Raw genomic sequence first — 20335 nt, forward strand, 5'->3', positions numbered from 1 at the left:
TATTGCAATTTGGCCATTCCTCATAAAAAACCTTCATTCATTTATGTGTATGGACTGATGTTGGTGAATCCTGGTACAGGTTTGCTTCCTGAGAAACACTGGGTGTCATATTTGGGGCACGCAACAAGGTTCATGGGACAGTTCGAAATGTGACCAAATGTCCATGAGAAGCCACGGAGAGACCGCCAAAAGACCATTTAGGGACAACAGGACAACACAGAGCACCATGCATTTTGACAAGCAGGCAGCTGGCAAAAAGGTGAGGGGACACAAGTTACGTGTGGACCGACAGAGACAGAGACGGACACGGCTACTGATGTCATCGGCAATAACATGCTCCTCGACAGCACTGCAAACTCTGGAAAATGCATCCTCGCTATCCAACTGCTAGCCAGTTAACATAGGGGGCCGTCTTCCACGGCCTTCATTGGGAACAGAAGGGAAAGGGATTAATGTCACATGACAGGTCAACCGAAGGAACAGGGAAGCCAAACAGAAAAACGTCACGCAGCAGCGATTAACAAAGTGTTAACATTCTTAGGAATCACAGCAGTCATTTAACTGAGTCTAATTTAGCCGAAACTGAGACACATCCCAAAGGTTCCGCTAATTCTGCAGTGAAGTATTCACATGTGAGGATTATCCTAGCCTCCGGTATGGCTTAACGGCGCATGTCAGGCCTAACGAGCTAATCGAAGATGTGGGCGGCGCCTCCAGCGAGCCTGCTGCGGTACGATGTCAATAGACATCTTGCTTTCGACACCGGCGTCGCCAGCTGGCGCGAGGAGAGGAACTGCAGCTCCGCCCCTCAGAGGCACGCCTTGAGTGGCACCTCTACCCGCCCATCACAACTATTAGCACGTTATGCAATGCAACCAAACTAAGTGTGAATGGGCTAAGCCTCATTTAGATGTAATAATATTAAGCCATCAACAGTATGATGAACATCTGGGTTTACAGATGTGCCGCTTAACCCTTCGTTTACGAGACGGGCGCTTACCTTGAAGGCGTACTTGCGGCTGATGTGGTCGTCGGGGTCCACCGGGGCGACAACATAACTGGGCAGGGGAATACTGCCTAAGACCGTCTCCTCCCGGCTGTCTGTGGATACACCATAAGCAGGGTGGTCACCTATGGCGCCATGTTCCCACAATTCCCTGCTCATTCCCACACCACACCTGCCTTCCTACCTCGTATCACGCATCGTGTAATGCAATAATAAATAGGGGCAGAAGTCCTTCGTCCCCTTGAAACTGTTGCTCTTATCTCATCATCAGCAATTGGTCATTGAGTGTGTGTGCATGTGGGTCATGTATATATTACATTGTGTGTGTGTGTGTGTGTGTGTGTGTGTGTGTGTGTTTTGCTCGGCGTCTATGTGTGCCAGAGATACCAGCAGGACGAGAGGATTACGGCAGCAATGGGTCAGAAATAATTCAAGGATCTTTAAAGGAGACGTTCCCCGGACCACGGCCGGTCTTTCATCTCCAACACGCAATGGACGACGGGACAGTTTCCCGTGCCAACAAGACTGGAAAAGCCAGGATCTGTTTGTGTCCCGTTTTTGGGAGGGAGCCAGGAAGAGGGTGTGTGTGAGGCCCGGCAGATAGAGAACATAAGAACATAAGGAATTTACAAACGAGAGGAGGCCATTCGGCCCATCGAGCTCGTTTGGGGAGAACTTAACTAATAGCTCAGAGTTCTTAAAATCTTATCTAGCTCTGATTTAAAGGAACCCAGGGTTTTAGCTTCCGCTACACTAGCAGGAAGACTATTCCATACTCTAACTACACGCTGTGTAAAGAAGTGCTTCCTCAAATTTGTTTTAAAATGTTCTCCCACTAATTTCCACTTATGGCCAATGAGTTCTAGTATTTAGACTAATATTGAAATAGCCATTTGGCTGAACAGCATCCAGACCCGTTAGAATCTTATAGACCTGGATCATGTCCCCCCTTAGTCTCCTTTGCTCAAGGCTAAACAGATTCAGTTCCGCTAACCTTTCCTCGTAAGACATTCCTCTAAGACCAGGAATCATTCTCGTAGCTCTGCGTTGCACCTTTTCTAAGGCAGCAATGTCCTTCTTAAGGTATGGTGACCAAACCTGCACACAATATTCTAGGTGGGGTCTTACCAAGGAATTATATAAATGTAACATCACCTCCCTTGACTTGAACTCCACACACCTAGAGATATAACCCAACATTCTATGTAGGTAAGACCAGACGACACAGTTACACAGAAATATTTGAACTCGCAATAGGAAGAGTTTATTTTTTCCCACAGATATGATGCTAAAGACCTCCGTGGGTCCAGCCGAGCTCCCAGCGGCACCCCCAGCTGCCTCACCTTTGTAATAAAACAGGCAGAAATCGGACAGGACAAACCACCTCCGCTTCCACAGCCTCATTCCGGAGCTGTCCTGAAAGCAGAAACGGCACAAAAAACAGGGGGAAGGGATATATTTTTAGCTTTCTTTGCCTTTTTAAGTTCAAATTGCCATTTTGCAGGCAGAGGCAGCCCTGCTGGAGACCAGGCCTCAAGCAGGTCATTAAAGTAACAAAAGTCACCAGCATTCATTTACTTCGGAGTAGTAAAGGAATGAGGCAAAGGAGGAGGTCTAGCTGTTCATCTATCATGAATGTCCGCCGGGCCAAACCAACTGCCAGGGACTGGCAGGGGGGTCCCACCTGCTTGAAGAGCCAGCCCCTCACCACCACCGGTATATTTGGGTTCCGTTTGATGGCGTGGTCCCTCTTTCCGAAGTTGTGGACCTTTCCCCCGGACTTGGTGCCCTGCAAAATAAAAAAAAAAAAATTAAAAACATGCAGTTTGCTTATGATTCGGACGGCCTGGCTCATTTTCTGGACAGGGTGCGGGCACAGACCACTGAGCGGGAGGCGGACACATCCTGGGCCGGCCAAGCTTCCACAGGCCTCAATTAGCACTGAGCACGCAAATGCAGCCAAAATGGGCACCAGCGTCACCATCGGGCATGAGTGGCACGCCGCTGTGCGTCTGGGCCGTTTCCACGCCTCCCGCACATTCCCAGCGAGAGCAGTAATCCCCATCTGATGTAGGATTTATCCTGACAGCGCGGGCTTTATTTAAACAGAAGAAACCCAGCACTAATTCTTCAGCAAATTAATGAAATCATGCTAGCAAACAGGAAACAAATTACAGGCCGGAGTGAATTTAATTACTCCTAAATACACAGAAGAGAGAGCTAGTAAATGACGAGAGGCTTGTCCAGTGACACACACCATTGTGGTTCTTTGTAGCGGGCAATAACAACAAAAACAAAGGAAACAAAAAAGAGCTTGTGACGCAAGTCTGTTCATTTTGGGGTGGAACCGCTGCATCCGGACCAGTTGCGATTTCTCCAAGTCTGGTTCAGTATGAGCCGCTGGAGCCATCCAAACATGCCAGGCTTGAAGCGCGGACATGCCCATGCAGCTACATGGTCGGTTCACTCGGGAATCGATCTGTCAGTCATGATTTTGTGGGGGCACCAGGCAGCATCGCAACCAGAGCCGGTGGTATCAGGTCACAATTAGGGTCCTCGGTGTGGAAGAACCGGGTCCACTACGGACTGTAAATGGGACAGGAACATGAGAGCGCCATGCTCCATCGTGACTGACGGGATACAGAGGAGCCTTTACGAAATCACGTAGTTTTATATACCATCAGACCAGGGTGAAATGTCCTTTCCGGGGACAGGCTCTCATTCAAGAGCGAAAAACGGTTGTAAAGATGCTTCCTCTGCGACGTTATTTGAAAAATGGTTCCTTAAGCTTCAAATATATATGACAAAGCGAGAGTATGATTAACACCCTGACTCCTTGCGGCAGTGCAGCATAACATGCTTATAAGAATATTACTCATCTGGATGCTGAGGACCATGTGTGATATCAGAGTCTTGTGTATTTGTCTTGTGTATACAGAGTCATTTATCGATATGATGGACATAAGGCATCCCTGCAATGCAGGAGTTTTACTGGTTCAGACAGATAGCCAATCAGATTGTAGAAGAAGTGGGTTCAAGTAACCAGACGAAGCAGGACCAACCACTCAGATGTCTTGGTCCCGTCTCCTCTAGTTACTTGGGCCCACCTTCTCTACGATCTGATTGGTGATCTTTCTGAACCAATCATTTTTCTTTCGGCCCTCAGAACAATTTTGTGTAAGCAAAACTCCCATAAACGCAATGCAGTGCCTGTTAATGTTAACGGACAGTCCTAAACTACTGCCCCAGACTGGTCTGGGATCAGTCAAGTAGCACACGGACAAGGGAGACTGCAAGCTCATGGTCAGCTGCTCAGGGGAACAGAAGAACATAGGAGAAAGCCAGGAGGTCACTTTTCAAATTGAGTGCCACCAATGCTTTAATGGAACCCTGCCCATCTGCATCCATGCAGCTGATTTGCCAATGATCGATTTCCGGAGGTATTGCTGTGGTTAGACCCAGGGCACGCCTGCATATACACAGCCCCACTCCTGACCTCTGAAGGAGCCATTTAATTGAATCCATTCCCCACCCCCACCATGATCTGGGGGGTTTTAATTGGCTCTCTATGGACTCGGCCTACATTCATGCGCCCATCCACCCATTAAAGCCCATGGTGATTGATCAGCCCTTCAAATCAGCCAAATGGCAGCCGGCTGGCAGTGCATAGTATTGGGAGCAAAACCCAACTGCCATTAATAAATGTGTTTATCAGCCTGAAAATCTGCTTTGTCAAGGGGAACATTAATTACTCCCCATTACCCGCAGGGGAAGGCAAAACAACTCCGATTTCATTGAGTAGTAGATGCTTTACAGCTCTCTCTTACAAGGATTTGACCTTAAACGGGGAGAGGCAGGATGCCAGTGTATTAAATCTCAACAGCACCTTCTTGGGGCACGTCTCCAGTAAGCAGCGTCCTCACCTTTAGTCCGGAGACAGCATCCACCGTGGACGAGGTGACAGCTGCAGAAGACTCGCTGACCATGCTGGAGGGCCGCTGGCTGGGATGCGGCATGGACATGCGGGGGTTTGACCTGCAGGGGGCAGTGAACGGTTATGGGAGACAGTTAGGAGCCCAGATATCTGAAGACACTTTCTGTGACAGATTTCTGAAACCAACCCAGGAACAAAAAGACATCTTTCACTCTATCTGCTAACCTTTTATCCTGGTCAAGGCCACTGGGAGCCTGGGGTATGTATAGGGAACAAAGCTGGGGAACCAGTTCATACATATACTATGGGAAATTTAGATACACCAGTTATCCAAAATGTATGTGAAGAAAACCGAAATACACCATGAGAACATCTCAGTAGAGGTGGAACCAGTCACCATGACACTCAACAAATTAGACAAAGCATATAACATAGCATACCACAGTATTCTGGGTAGCGTTGCTTTTTTAACATATTGTCAAAACATCATACAGATGCTACCCAGGTTACGATGGGGTTACGTTCCAATAAACCTATTGTAAGGAAAAAAATATCATAAGGCGAAAATGCATTTTAATAAAGCACACCTAACCTAACAAACAAACATCACAGCCTAACTTACCTTAAACATGCTACGAATACTTACATTAACTAGTTGGTGCAAAATCATTAACACAAAGCCTAATTTATAATACAGTGTAATATCTTATGTAATTTATTGAATAATGTACTGAAAGTGCAAAACATTTACCCATCGTACAGTCGAAATATCGTAACATGGGCCAATCTAACTTGAGGAGCATCTGTATTCCAGGGTTTAATGCCTGGTCGGTATGGCGGTATAAGAGATTAGATACCATCTAAGCCTATTTTTAATCACAGGAGATCAAGATTGCTGAAAACGGCACTAAAAAAAGAAGGTCACCCAGAAACAACGACAGGTCACAACGGGGGACTGTTTCTCCAGCAGTGCCCCACTGGCAGGTGCAGTGAAGACATGTGTGGGTGTTGGTAGACTGTCCAAAGGGAGGCAGGAGGCTGACAATGTAACAGGTCTTGCAAGACTAACTGAACAAAGGCACTGTCACCTCAGTGGGTGAAAGAGCTAACAGACTCTCCAGCTCCCCCTTCCCACCCGGGAAAGGCAAGGGAGAAACTCATATTGGCTCGTCACTGTACACAGACACATGCGGAGGAGCCACTTTAGCCACCAAAAGGCAAAGACAGCCACTATTCCCAGGAAGGACCCAAAACAGCAGCTGAGAAATATGGTAAGAGCTTGGCCCTCTGAATCACTACTGTGTCTCTGCTTGACATTGACTCTTATCTCCAGCGGTGGGACACACCAGTGGGGGGGAGGGGTGTGGGGGGGGTTAGCCTCGTTCTCGCTGCACATCGTACTCCAGTGAAAGCATAATTTACACAGGGCTCCTACTCCCATGTTCCTTTGAGTGTCGTACAATGGGACAGTCGAGGGCAGCAAACGCACTGCTTTACAGCGGCACCCCTGAAATGTGGCAGGCTGTTAATTTCCGTTAATTAAATGCCAAAGAGCCCCCCCCGGTCCATGTGGAGCCCGGGGCTGTCGCATAGTTGGCGGAGACTCAGAAGAATCTCTGGAACCTTCTGAAGGTCATGTGAGGCTAGTGCTCTCCATCTCTAACCACTGAAAGGTCATGGTCACTGAAATGTTCAGGACTGGTGTTAAATGGGGGTGGGGGGTGGACAGCACAGCCACATGTCAAGTGAGAGGTTCCTCATTTACCATAAGGCTTTGAGCTCTGCTCTCTACTCAGTCCACAAAATGATAAATTCTCCCTGACTTCCATAACATCGAAGCCTCACAAACTGGAACCTCCATATGTGAATAGTGGCTTGGTGATCTGCATACGGCCTTTTGTGGTTTGACACGAGCCACCCATAGACACACAATACAATCTATGGGAAACACATGTGCTTACAGCCAGTCTATTCACACGGGAGACGCAGATCCAGAGCCCCAGGCTGGGGCTGCGCCTCCATAAGTGCCTCCCTAAGCACCTCCTGGTGTAAGGGAGGCACTGCCTGCCCAGAGGGGTTGGCGTGAGTGAATGCCCGTAAGCCCAGAATCAGTGACGGGTGGCATCTGGTAATGTGGAGAAGGCCATGGTGCCAGCTAGTTACCCCACCAGCTCCAGCTTTGGGGCAACAGGGGCGAAGGAGGAGTGAGACCGGCTAGAACCTTATGGGAGTTCATAAAAAGAACCGTTGACTCTTCATGAGGTTCGTTGACCACACTCATCACGACCGACGCTACATCCGCATGTCTGGATCCACTAGGCCGCCGTGACCGAAGCCCGATTCTCCTTCATCGCCGGTTCAGGAATTCAGCTGCCATGTTTAACCAGGTACCAGCTCCCATGAAGGATACAGTTCGAGAGTCATCCTTGGCTTCCAGTCAAAAGAAAGAGTGATTTACTGCATGTTGTCAAAGGAAGAATCATTTCTACTCAGACATGTGGAGAAATCCAGGTGGAGCTGCGAGCCAGCAACCACACCTAGAGAAATGCAGTGCTGGGAATTAACAGCAGACTAACTCCCATGGAGAAGTCATTGTGCAGTGTTTTATAATTCAACAAACAGAAACTGCATAGTAAACTGGAGTTCCTTGATTATGCATTTAGCAACATATGGACAGAAGCTCTTTGCTGGTGTTGATCCTGAGTTACATCATGGACCAGAAAGGTCATTTCCCATAACCGTGCAGCCAATACATGGTTACATTGAGAATGTCAATCTCAGAGAACACTCACAGACAGCACAACAAACAAGCCCGCCACAGATTAACATAACTTGCACACTCATATATGCAATCCCATCAAGGAGAACCTGCAATCTCCCCACACAACATCAAGGTTGGAATCGAACCCACAACCCTGGAGGTTTAAAGCCACGGTGCTGAGCCACCAAGTGCATTGGACACGATCAAGGATTCTTTTTACAACATATAAGCTTTTAAAAAGCAGTTAAATGATTTTAATAAACTGATTTGAATACAATGATCAACCAATTACCTGTAACAAGGGTAACCTTTTCCCACTGGGCAATGACCCCTAAATACAGGAAAACATGAGTGGAATGTTTTTGTGGTGCAGCTTTGTAACAGCGTGTGAAACTGCTCCGGGAAATAACTTTACGGAGGCGTCGTCTAAGCTAAACACCAGTGCAGCGACGTGGCAGATGAATCAGCGTTCCCAATTGGGAACATTCAGCCCATCTTCTCAGCTCATTGCTAACGTCTGTCCACCATTTCCTTCCCCATGGGAGGCAGGTTGAAACTAGTGGGGGGGCCCAGACATCACCCCACCATGGAATTGTGAAAAAAACAACAAGGAAACGAAGGCAGGTTACTGTACAAAAGCTCACAGAAGGACTGCTTTCCAGCTCCGCTCTGCTTCTGTGACTCTCAGTATGGACTATATACAATGAGTGAGGGGACCAGCTGTCTCAATTAGGACTGCTTCAGTAGTCATGTGACCTCAGTACTTTAGCGACATGGAAAATAGCTTTTCACTTCCACTCATCTCAAAACAAAACCAGGCTTAACAGGCACACCTGCCCATAATCAAGCGCATCCACAGGTACAAACTTCAATATTCAGCTGACACAGCCTCTGAAGAAACCAACCCTGTTAGGTGCGACTCACAAAGCACGCTGGCGTGACTGGATGACAGTTTGACCTGAACATGAACGCGGCGCTCACCAGGCCCCTTGTGGTACCACTACAGAGGTTTAGGTTTATAAATAGCTGTTTTTCTCCTGCAGGGTTTCATATGTTTAGTTGGGAACTCATTGGAGGGGACCTGGGGCAGCATAAGAAAAAAGATCCATCAAAACAATAGGGCTGCAATCATCAGAAATAGTTTCCTGTGGAAAGAGGAAGAAAGCAGCGTCTGACAGAGCTTTACAGCTGGAATCAAATCCAGCATTTTTCAGTGAATCTCATTGCTGCGAAGGATTTTCTCTTCTTTCATAAATGATTTTTAATGGGGCTCCTTTGAGGAGGACCCAGGAGACGTTCCCACAAGTGCAAGGGATGCAACCTGTCAGGCAGGACAGATGTAGTTCAGTAGGCCTATTACCTCACCTGAGAGAAATGAGCACATCCTCCCAGCATGCACTGCGGCATCGCCCCCCACACCACCGCTCCAGAACTCCCCAAAGCTTGAAGACACATCTACATGCCTTCCATCTCCTAGCCTGTTCTTCTACAGTGAGAACGATCACCCCTAGTTGTTCCAAGCATTCATTCCATGTCAACATCTGCAAATCGGGTTCAACTTACAAACCAAGATTAGTTGAACCAGGTGTGGAAATATACAGGATACTTTTGGGTACTCCAGCAGACTTTTGGGAACCAGAGCTCTAAATGAGGCTGATATGGACATGTTATAGATCAGACACGGTGTTTTTAATGGCCCCATTCCACACGGCTTCAGATTACGATTGTTTTGCCACCCTATGAATGCAGCAGGTATCCTATATTTAAACAACATCACTAAATATCTGCATGTGTACAAAACACTCACTAGATTGCCTATCTATCCTGAAAAGGAGTTTCCAGGAAATACAGGGATGTAACGCGCCGTTTTCAAACGCGACCACTAATTCTTGCCAATGTAGATTATCAGTTCATCAACCCAGTGCGAAGCTTCAAAGGACGGTGTTTTCTGAAGCGTGTTGAAGCGGTTTCATCTGACTGCAAATGCTGCGCTTTTGGGATATAATCCCTTTCATCTAGCAGGCAAAAGATTCCTTTTAATAGGTACAGTATGCAGGGAAGAGGGATTAAATGAATGTGTTTCAGGATGGTTAGGCTTCCTCTGATCTACATCGACAGCCTTGATTTCTGTTCAAAAGGATTCCAGTTGGCTTTCTAAGTGCCCTGTACTCTGCGGACACTTCAGGGATGCTGCCCAAATCGTCTGCAGGGTTCGGTCCCGAAGACGATGGCATGTCAGGGCGCTTATTGTCTCCTGTGAGGGGTAGAAATGCTCAGCCTGAGCGCTCGCCTCATTTTCGCCAACGAGGCCAGGGAGCTGAAAGCGGCAGAGCAGAACCGCCCAGCTTTGTGAGAAGCTCTGAAATGCAGAGGAAAGCCTGCGAGTAGCGGCTGCAGGCAGCTGACATTCAGGGAGTGGACCCTGCATCTTCCCCGCATTACCCATCTCCAAACTCCTAAACACAGCGCTCACAGGAAGTCTTGGGACACTCGCTAAATTCCATAACAATGTTGCGAATTTACTGGTTTCATAACAAAAGTCCATCGACAAGCAATGCTTAACATATCTGTACATATCTTCCGTGCAGACATTTTCTTTTTATTGTCAACATTATTTTGAACTGACTCGTTCAGTCCTGTTCTTGCCATTTTGCTGTTAATCGCAATTGTAATCATTGGCTCCCAAAGCGATACTAAACACAAATGTTTGGTGTTTCATGTTGTTCCTGTTCTTGATGTTAAGGTGTTACTGATTAGTACTCAAATGATGCTTGTCAATGAACCTTTTAACTCAACAGCTCTTTTAGAACTATAATTTGGGTTTTAATTTATTAGTACTTGAAGTGAATGTTTTACTTTAAACTTCCAGTTGTTTCTAATGTGATGCATAATTTTTTGTAAACAAATGAATGAAGTAATAATTCTTGTTAGAAAGCCAATGAATCTGCAACATTTTTACTGGATTAGCAAGTCACATGACTTTCTCTAAGCACTGTATCATCACCACGGGATGTGGAAAAATCATATTCACACATCACAATTCCAATTTCTGCTCCTATAATATTTCCAGGTATACAGAGAATAAATATGAGGTAAACAAAAATTAAAATTTATGACATAGCTTTGAGGGAAAATTAATACATTCAAATGTTATTTTTCTCCATTACAGTTTGCCCCCCCCCCAAACTAACATTGTAATTGATTCATCTCAACTGAGTGTTCTTAAATGGGATGTTATGGGGGTTGTCATAGCAATGGCAAGTAGCATTGAGGCATTGCTTGCGTCAAGCTATCCGCTCCAGGCAGACATCACATTCCATCAGATACCATAGTGAAGTGGTCTGGGGGGGTGTTGGTGGGAGGGGGCAGATTGAGATACAGAGGAGGTGGAGGTAGCAGGTCAGATGCAATATATAGCATGTGAAAACAGGCGGCAGCAAGCGGAGAAGGCCGCTAAGACCAGACACTTCAGCTGATATGACCCCCAAACTGCAGAATCATCCGCCCTCTTAAGAAAGCCCCCCCCCCCGCCCCCCTCAGCGCAATGAGCTGGGGAATTGCCTTGTGGATCTCGAGTAGCGTGTGAATCGCTGCTATCATCATGATAAAAAGCAGACTGATAACTGCAAGTCTAAGTGTCTTTCTGATGAAGGTTCTACACTTTGTATTCTGGTCATTGGGCCAGAGAGTGGAAGAACCAGGATACTGCCCCCTGGAGGCCAAGGCTCAGACCCTCATGTGGACAGCTGCAGCCAATTTGGCCTTGACTGTGTCAAAGCTGTAAGTGAGCAGCATCCATCAGGACCTGGCAGAATATTTAGCTGCCTGTCACCTGCCTCTGAGCATTGGGACTGATGTGGCATTATGACATCAAATTTAAAGGGGACCACTTCATATTTGTTATGTATTGAATATTTCGATTCCAGAAAACCACTGTGATTATAAGATATTCATATAATATTTTCAAATTGCGCAAAATTAAAAACGTAATTAAAAATGGCAACAGTCTAGACTGATGTTTCTATCCACTAGATTAACCTTTGTAATTAATTTGAATGCTCGCTCATCCTTTGTCTGACATTCAGCAGCTAGCAGGATAAGTGCCACTTATAGAAGTCAAATGGATGATTTGCGAAAGTTTAATTCCTCCAGAAGGGTGGGGGGGGGGGGCAGGGGGGGATGCCCACAGTTTCTTCCAGGCTCTGCTTTGAGCTTTAAAGGACTTTGGTCCAGGACAGCAGAAGCTGGAGGGTCAATACCTGCAGATATTACAGTCACCTGCACCCAAATGGTCCAGACAATATCCATCAGAGAATGTCACCCAGGCGCAAAGGTAAAACCAGCACAGCAGTCCTGGGGCAGATGGCCTAGTTATACAAAGCAGAAAATAGGGAACGACGACTGGAGCTTTGTGAGACGGCCAGGCTGCTCTGCTCTGACGTGCTCTTCGACAGAAAGGGGGCTGAGGCTCAGGGCTCCTGCAGTAACTCAACCCGACCCTGGGTGGCCAGAAATGTGGGCAACAAGGTGTCGTTTACAGCCTTCCCTGCCCCTCCCCTGCCTGAGAGTCACTGGCTATCCCCCCGCCCCCGCCCCACCACCATCAAATTTCACCTCAAAACACACCCCACACCTTAAAGAAAGGGACATTTCCATCATTCCAACAAATTAAAATTCTCTTTTAGGCACTACCAATAACTTTCCACATCCTTTCCTTTCTGGGGATTCTAAAACATTAGGCATAACGACTTAAGTAAAATTCAGCACCTCTGGCATTGGATGCATAATCGATTCAATCATAGGAAATCATGATCAAATCCCTTAAAAGCAATAAGGTCATTTTTATTATCACAACGTCCTGCCTTGGCATCTCTTAACACCAGACCAGCATTATTCACATCATGGTCTGTCCCTGAAGAGCTTCCCCCGACAACATCAGCTCCGAAAGACGCTCCTTATATGACAGTCAGGAGACAGGAGACTTACTGCTCTCTGACGCTGAAGTTACCGTTCTCAGAAGATAACTGGCCAGTCACAGGATGCCGGAAAGTTGTGGTTCTCTGGTTATGGCTGAAGGCAGAAATAAAAAAAGGGGGGGGGGAAATGGGTGAGGGAGGGGTTGAGATAAAACAGAATCAGTATTAGAACTGAATACATCAGTTCCGGTGTCTGTGGTTTGCAGCATCTCCAGCAGATACCTAGAGAAAGACCTCACAAAGCCTGACTGATTGAAAAGTTAGTAATTATACAAAGGGTCATAAACAGAGACAGCTCATACTTTTGGGGAGTGAGGGGGCAATTAATTAGGTCTAATTCCAGTAGGTCATTATTTGTTTGAATTAGCATTTTAAAGCACTGTGCTGACCTTGGGGGGTGGGGGGGTGGCAAAGACAGGGAAATGGTCTCCATAGGAAATTTCTCAAGAAAGAAAAAAATGCTCAATATTCACAGATCAATGTTTTCTATACAAGTCTTCAAAACAGTCATTGTGGAGTAAAATGACCGAACCATCCCTGGAGAGTTAAAAAAAAACAGTAGATAAAGACAAGAACACCATTAAACAGAAGAGTACTCACATGTGATGGGGAAGCTGGACTTTAATCCTACTGAGCAGTTTTTCCCAATCCGGTCCGCAGGGATCAACAGCCGGTCCATGTTTTGGGTCCCTCCCAGCTCCCAGCAAAACTGTGGACTGTCTACCAGGGAGCTGGGAGGGAGCAAAAATGTGGACCTTCTGCAGGACCACAAGGACCGGGTTGGGAAACACTGCTTCAGTGTTAATTCTGAACAACAAAAATTCATCTCAGACTGGAGCAGAGCGATTAAGTCAAAATACCCAACTACATAATGCAGGCTGTTCTAGACCCCCCCCCCCCGCCCCCCCCGCCATGCTTCAGGAGACACACTCTAGGCTGAGTTATTACTGCAGTCTCATACTCGCTGTCAGTTGCCGTTGAGTGTAATATTCCCAGGGTTGGTTCTGTCATGGCTTGAACTGGACCATTGTGACCTGTAAGTAAGTGTCTCCTTCTAATCGGCTCTATAGGTGTTCTGACACCATCTAAAGACAAGAAAGGGAGATTTTTTGCTGCCTGACACTGACATCAGCCCCAGCTCTGGCCATTCCAGTTCTTGAGAGAAGCTTCTAGAAGATAGGCTGAACCTGCTGCTTAATGGCACCAATATCTAAAAGAAGAGGTGACTGAGAACACCAAGGACACCAGGAAGTCTTTATTGGCCAAAATAAACTTCAGAGTTATAAATGTCATCAGAACTTGAAGGACCAGACTCCCGTCTTATCAGCTTCCTATTTTAAACGCTGGCTGAAGGCCAAGACCGGTGAGTGCCTGTAGGCAAGGAGGGGGCCAGATGGGATAGAGTCAAACCCAGATGGGGTAGAAAATACCACACTATCACAGTCACGATGGAGTCGCCTGCAGCTGAGTGAGGTCAGAACTCCTGGCAGTATTTTTCTTTGGACATGCAGTTTAAAGTTCTGCTGATCGCCCAGTCAGAAAGAGTGAAGTGAAATGCCAATAACGCCCAGCATCACCAATGTCAGCACATCTTCACTGATGCCTTCCACGCATCCAAAATGACAGTGACCTTCACTGGAGACCTAATCCTTTATCCCTTTAATAAAGACATCCCTGTGATCGCATGCAGACTCTCAGTGCAAATGGGTTATACCCCACATGAAACCGTTTTCCGGTGTGGCGACGATGTCATGCATGTCGAAAGTCAGAGACGAGAATAAGTCAGAACGTGGGACACGGCTTGATGGCAAAGGACAGGCTTTAGCACTTCAAAGTCAGCTCAGGTCTAACAGTGGGACTTGTTTCCAACATACAAAATGACACTTTGCACAGAAGATCAGCCGAGGCTGAAAGGGAAATTAATCGATCATTTGTGCCGCTGGTTCCGCACGATGTCGACAGGCTCTGACACGCTAACAGGGGCCCAATGCGAGGCTCTAAGTGCCTTCAGCCCACCAACGAGAGACCAGCAAATGTGGCGCCTCAGTCGTTGGCTTTTCAGCTCAGCACCCACGCTGACGCCGAGGACCCCCCCCCCCCCCCAAGACTCGGCGTCCCACCAGGCAGCTTCTGGGGGGGCCCAGGTGTCTCTAAAAAAGGGGACACATCTGCAGAGGCTGCGCAGAGACACGGCAGGGCGACCTTGATGTTCTGACCCATTTGGCCGCACTAAGGCACATGGGGGGTGGGGGTGGGGGGGGCAGCTCCTCAGCCAAGATCGCATTCTGCTGATGCAGCAATCATGCTGCAGTTTTTAGCATTAAAAAAAAAAATGCGACGGCAACAATCAGCAGCACTGAGACTGAAACACAAACACCGTTTCATCCAGACTGAGTTCATCGTGAGTCAATTCCAGAAAGGATGATGCCCCACAGATAGAGACATACCAAACCAGCCAAAATTCACTTAACCTACTCAAACAAATAACCGAGCTATAATCCTTAGTGGGAAACAAAAGATTTGAATTAACAGACTGTTAACTTGACTAATACAGACGCAAACGCATAACTAGGTCAGCGTGACACCAGACACCTAATTAGATGAGATCAAATAAAAGATTGCATTCTGGATTTTGTTCGCTCAAGTCAGCTGACTGACAGATCTGCCTAAGGGGAAGCCGTAAATGGCTCTATACAGGCACAGTTACTGCAATCAAGGCACCCAGCAGAGAGCTCTTACACCAGAGCGACTGGGTGCGTCAGCGGCGTCGATAAGCTGTTAGGAGAGACGTTAACGCCGCCCTACAGAAGAAAGCTATGAGAGCCTTTCCTGCAGAGTTGTTATGCAGGATGCTGGGTTACATCTCTAGGTGTGTGGAGTTTAAGTCAAAGGAGGTGATGCTGCGATTATACGATTCCTTGGTAAGACCCCACCTAGAATATTGTGTGCAGGTTTGGTCACCATACCTTAATATGCCTTAATCTGCCTTAGAAAGGGTCCAGCATAGGGCTACAAGAATGATTCCTGGTCTTAGAGGAATGTCTTATGGGGAGAGGTTAGCTGAGCTGAATCTGTTTAGCCTTGAGCAAAGACTAAGGGGGGACATGATCCAGGTCTATAAGATTCCAACAGGCATGGATGTTGTTCAACCAAATAGTTACTTCGATATTGCCTATGGCCATAGGTGGAAAGTAGCAGGAGAACATTTTAAACTGGATTTGAGAAAGCACTTCCTTACACGGCATGTAGTTAGAATATGGGATAGTCTCCCTGTTAGTGTAGTGCTAGCTTGGGTTCCTTTAAATCAGAGCTAGATAAGACTAACAGCTCTGAGCTGTTAGTTGGCTTCTCCCCAAATGAGCTGGATGGGCCAAATGGCCTCCTCTCCTTTGTAAATTTCTTATGTCCTTATGTAGTGGGGTGCAAGAGGATCTGAGCCACACATGGGTGGGGGGTGGGGGGGGGCTGCTCTAGAGCAATCAAAAACACACTAAACCAATTAGCAGCCGTGCTTCCCATGCCTACCAACCGTCCATGACGCTCTGGGTAATTTGAGGGGGATTCCTGTGAAAGTGTTTCGGAAAAAGGCCTCTGTTGACGGTCTAAAACAAAGGCTGCCAAGGAAGTTAATAAGCTGTTAAATATTAGGATATTCAGTTCAGCGGAGTGCACAGCGCACCCCCCTAGAACAAGGCAGCTGCAACAAAAAGTCCACTCCATCCTGTACTGGAGTCTCTTAATCGCCCCCCCCCCCCCCAAAAAAAAATCCTCATTATGTTCTGTGGGGGTACTTCATTCCATAAGAATAAGCATCTCAGGCTGCTGGCCCCCACGGCCGAACAGTGCTGATGGCTTTAAAAATCTCCAGGCCTCTGTCCCCTGCATCCACAGACCCGACAGAGCGCCCCTCCCCCAGACTCTCTTCCCCCCTCCCACTTGGAAAAAGGTACCACAGCCTGACCCAGCCACCTCCCTCCCTAACATAAAAGTCAGAAGCCCCCCCTCCATTTGCACAATCCACTTTACTGAACCTCACGTTTACATACGTTGACATATATATGCTGCTAGATATTTATTTTTATATTGCTGTCATTACTAATGACAGTCCACCCTAGATTTTATTTGTGCATCTAATTTAGTTGCATTTATACTGCATGCATTTACTGCACTGTACACACTGCAATAAGATGCCTGTTTTGTGTGCATGCTCCACCACGGTCCTGGACAGGAAAATATCCATCATCAGCAAATTCTGACACAGACGATCAGTTTCATGATTGCTGCTTGGCCACAGCCGAGCGAATAGCATCGACCCTTTGCAAGTCACCTGAGCCGATCAGCCACGTCAGCAATATCGCGGTTCCCTCCCCCATAATTTTGCCCACAGTACTGCACAAGGATCCGGCATGGGTGACCGCCGCTCTCCCCTGTGGCGTCCCGGGATGACAGATTTCAACAAAGTATTTCTCGGCTCTCGTCCACCATCATAATGAAGATGTTCGAGCCCAGATAATGGGCTGGAACAAAACAGGACGCAGAGGGGAGCCAGACAAACCACGCCGGACGTACGAGGGCACCAGTGGCTGTGCTACCATGACTGCAGGAATATCATCAATAATCACCAGGACTACCAGCAATAATTCATGGGCAGAAAACAACAGGGAAGACCTAGTTGCTGTTTAATCCTTAGAGGAAACCGAGGAAGAATGATCAAGCTACTGTAGTCAGTACCAGCATATATCTGTATGGGTGAAACCTAAATCGTCCACAAACATTGACTGAGCTGCTAGGATTTACCGTCACACTCCTGGGGAGTTCTGAAATCCCTCTGGGTCTTACCCATTCTGTACAGAAGGTAGCTAGACCCGGTTTTCAACTAACCCCAAAGTGTGGTCTGGCAGCTACCTAACCCACAAACAAACCGCTTCACTCCTGGTTGTACCTGGGGTGCTGCAGAAGAGGCACGGACAGAGGTAACCGGGGCCCAGCCTCTATACCCCCCTCCAATAAGCAGCGATGGTGGAGACATGGTGGTGCGGGGGCCGAACCCTGAGCATCTGGTGCGTGGGTGGATGTGCTGTCGAAGCTTACAGGCTTCTAAGCATTCTGGACGCTACACCATGTGACTCATTAATTAGCCCTGTGTGAGCTGAGGAAAAGTAGCCAGTCAGATTCTCTAATTTATAAGGTGAGACCCAGCATTGGGTGAGGGATTCGTGGCACGTGAGCAAGATTCAGCCTTATCCAGTCACCCTTGAATGGCCCAGATGCCCACGGCTACGCTTGACCTCAAGGGCGATAGAAATTGCTCAAACACAATAGGAGTCGGTCCTCACATGGGAAGCCTTATACCTCCTGCTCGATAACAGCTAGAGACAACTGGGGCCAGGCTGCAGAGGTGGAGATAAGGAAGCAGTGAAATATAGGGTGAAGATCATAATAGCAGACAGGGACTAAAAATAAACACGTAACCTAGGAAGCAAAACATTACTTATATCCTATCAACCTTAATCTGAACGCGCTTAAACAAAATGAGAAAACATCTGTGAACAATCAAGAAAGCAAAGTAAACTGGGATCAAACGGTTACACAAACTCGCGGCAGCGCTCTCTGTGTTGTCCCGGTAACAGTGTGCCATTCCCAGAGTGCACCGGGGCTGCACAAACGTTACACAACACTCTGTTGCTTCTCAGTGTTAATTAAGACTGCATTCCTGGACTCTCGTGCCTGCATTAAATTACTTGTGAACTACTTGTCAAGGAATTCACTTAATGGGCGCATAGGTGTCACGGGGAGAATGATCAGAAGAGGGAGGGGTGCAGAAGATTAATGCATCATCATATACAATCAGCTGTTTTAAACATCCATGTTTGGCTTTGGCAGCATTTAAGATCAGTCGATGCAACTCCTGTGCCTCAATGTCGCATGGAAACTAGAGCTCAGCTCGGCATCTTAAAAACCCCTCTATAAATTACACACACCCACACGCGTACAACAGCACTTCATCTCTCCCTCGCCGCGAATAACATTATAATGCTGCCAACCGGACCACACGGACTAGCTAAATAACGCTCAAGCAGTGAGCGCTGAAGTCCGGCCAATGACGCACGCGGGACACCTGTTTACGCAGATCTTCCCACAGCAGGCAGGGCCAGCCTCAGCACTGCGGGTCCTGTGACCGTCATGAAGAAACGCAGGACCCAAGAAATCAGAACTGAAGGCCACGGCTGGATCTTCCCTCCTATGATGGACGAAATCCTCTTAATGCTTAACGATCCAGCGGCACTGGGCGGATCAAAAGCTATCATCTCTAGTATCTTAGCAGTTCAATCTTTAGCTGTGGTGCTGCTAAGAAATATTGGCCAACATTGACGAGTCGGAACGATGCCGATTTCTTGATTTTTAACAAATATCAGTTAATACTGATACATTATGGCTTCTGTGCCTTGATGTTTCTCCTCAGAGAACAGAGGGTGAGATCCTCGTAACAATTCCGGGTACAGTGCCATGGACACACCCCCTCAACCCGCCCCCCAACCTCCAACACCACACACCTGCTGTTAGCCACCATCTGCTAGCTTCCTGGAAGCCTCATCACCTACAGCAGCAGCAGCTGGAAGGCGGGACTTAGACTCATGGTTGTGAGCTTAAATCCCCACAGACAACTACTGTTGCTCCCCTCGAACACGGCATTTTCCACTGAGCTGCTACTGTTGTTAAAAAAAAAATAATAAAATCTAAATTACATTAAAAAGCCCAGGAGCCGTAGACGCCGCGAGTTCGTGCAGCCGGGTTGGGATGGCCTTCTCAGGCTGGTGTCAGACGGCCAAGGCCCGGGCACAGCCAAGAGAAACATCTCTGGGATAAAGCCAGCTCTCAATTAACCTCGACAGCACTTGAAAAAAAAAAAGGGGGTCGGAAACAATTACTCTGACTGTCTCCAGGGGAAACGCGTATGCATTTTAAAATAGAGCAGTAGGGGAAAAAACTGTCAAGGTGTGGACGGGTTTGGCACTTCGGGGCTCACATCACCATAAAAATATGCGATCACCTCCTTCAAGGTGGGCGGTACATCTGTCTCGATATGAGACCATTGGAATGCACTCACCGATGAGCGAGCGTTTAGCCAGCAGGTGAGTTTAACTGAAGGTTATATCTATTTAAAGGTTTCCAGCATAAATGAACTCAAGGTGCACACAGCGGCCAACTATGGGGGAAATCTTGTCAATGAGGGGGACTCGCATTTTTCATTCAAGACATTGACACACAATGTTCGCAATGTGAGGATTTGTGAACCAGCCATCTTACGGTTTCTGAATCAGGAAAGGGTAAATCGGGGATTTCAGCCTAAAACCTCTTAGCCTGTTTGCTTATACTTAGCATGTTACTAATTTTAGCAGGGGGGGCTCAGTCCTGATGCGAGCTGAACGAAAATGGAACACATTCAAGCCTTTGTTTGGCACACATGATCAATTTTCGCCTCTCAAAGCCAGGTATGGGGGCTTTCCGAAAGTAATTCAATTACGTAAACTTTTTTGCCGACCTGTCAGAGGGCTCGTTAAATAGTAATTATTGAAAACAAGCACAGAAAACGATGGTCCTGCTGGGAAGTAATTACTGAACGGCTCCAGAACAGAGGCTACCATCGCCATGGAGAT

At 47.2% G+C, this 20335-nt stretch overlaps 1 protein-coding gene across 5 annotated transcripts in view; it reads right to left on the reverse strand.

The window, feature by feature from the left end:
- The window catches only part of LOC111842594 (pleckstrin homology domain-containing family A member 7-like), a 90068-nt gene that overhangs the window by 28415 nt on the left and 41318 nt on the right, over window positions 1-20335 (reverse strand). For all 5 annotated transcript variants that reach the window (XM_023809344.2, XM_023809337.2, XM_072698169.1 and 2 more), the window contains exons 4-8: window positions 12688-12771; window positions 4930-5041; window positions 2691-2795; window positions 2350-2422; window positions 1001-1101 (exon numbers count right to left, since the gene is read on the reverse strand). In XM_023809344.2, coding sequence (XP_023665112.1) covers window positions 1001-1101; window positions 2350-2422; window positions 2691-2795; window positions 4930-5041; window positions 12688-12771 — 475 coding nt within the window. The remainder of the gene's footprint in view (window positions 1-1000; window positions 1102-2349; window positions 2423-2690; window positions 2796-4929; window positions 5042-12687; window positions 12772-20335) is intronic.

The sequence above is a fragment of the Paramormyrops kingsleyae genome, chromosome 13 (genome assembly GCF_048594095.1).
Source record: "Paramormyrops kingsleyae isolate MSU_618 chromosome 13, PKINGS_0.4, whole genome shotgun sequence".
Classification (NCBI taxonomy): Eukaryota; Metazoa; Chordata; class Actinopteri; order Osteoglossiformes; family Mormyridae; genus Paramormyrops; species Paramormyrops kingsleyae.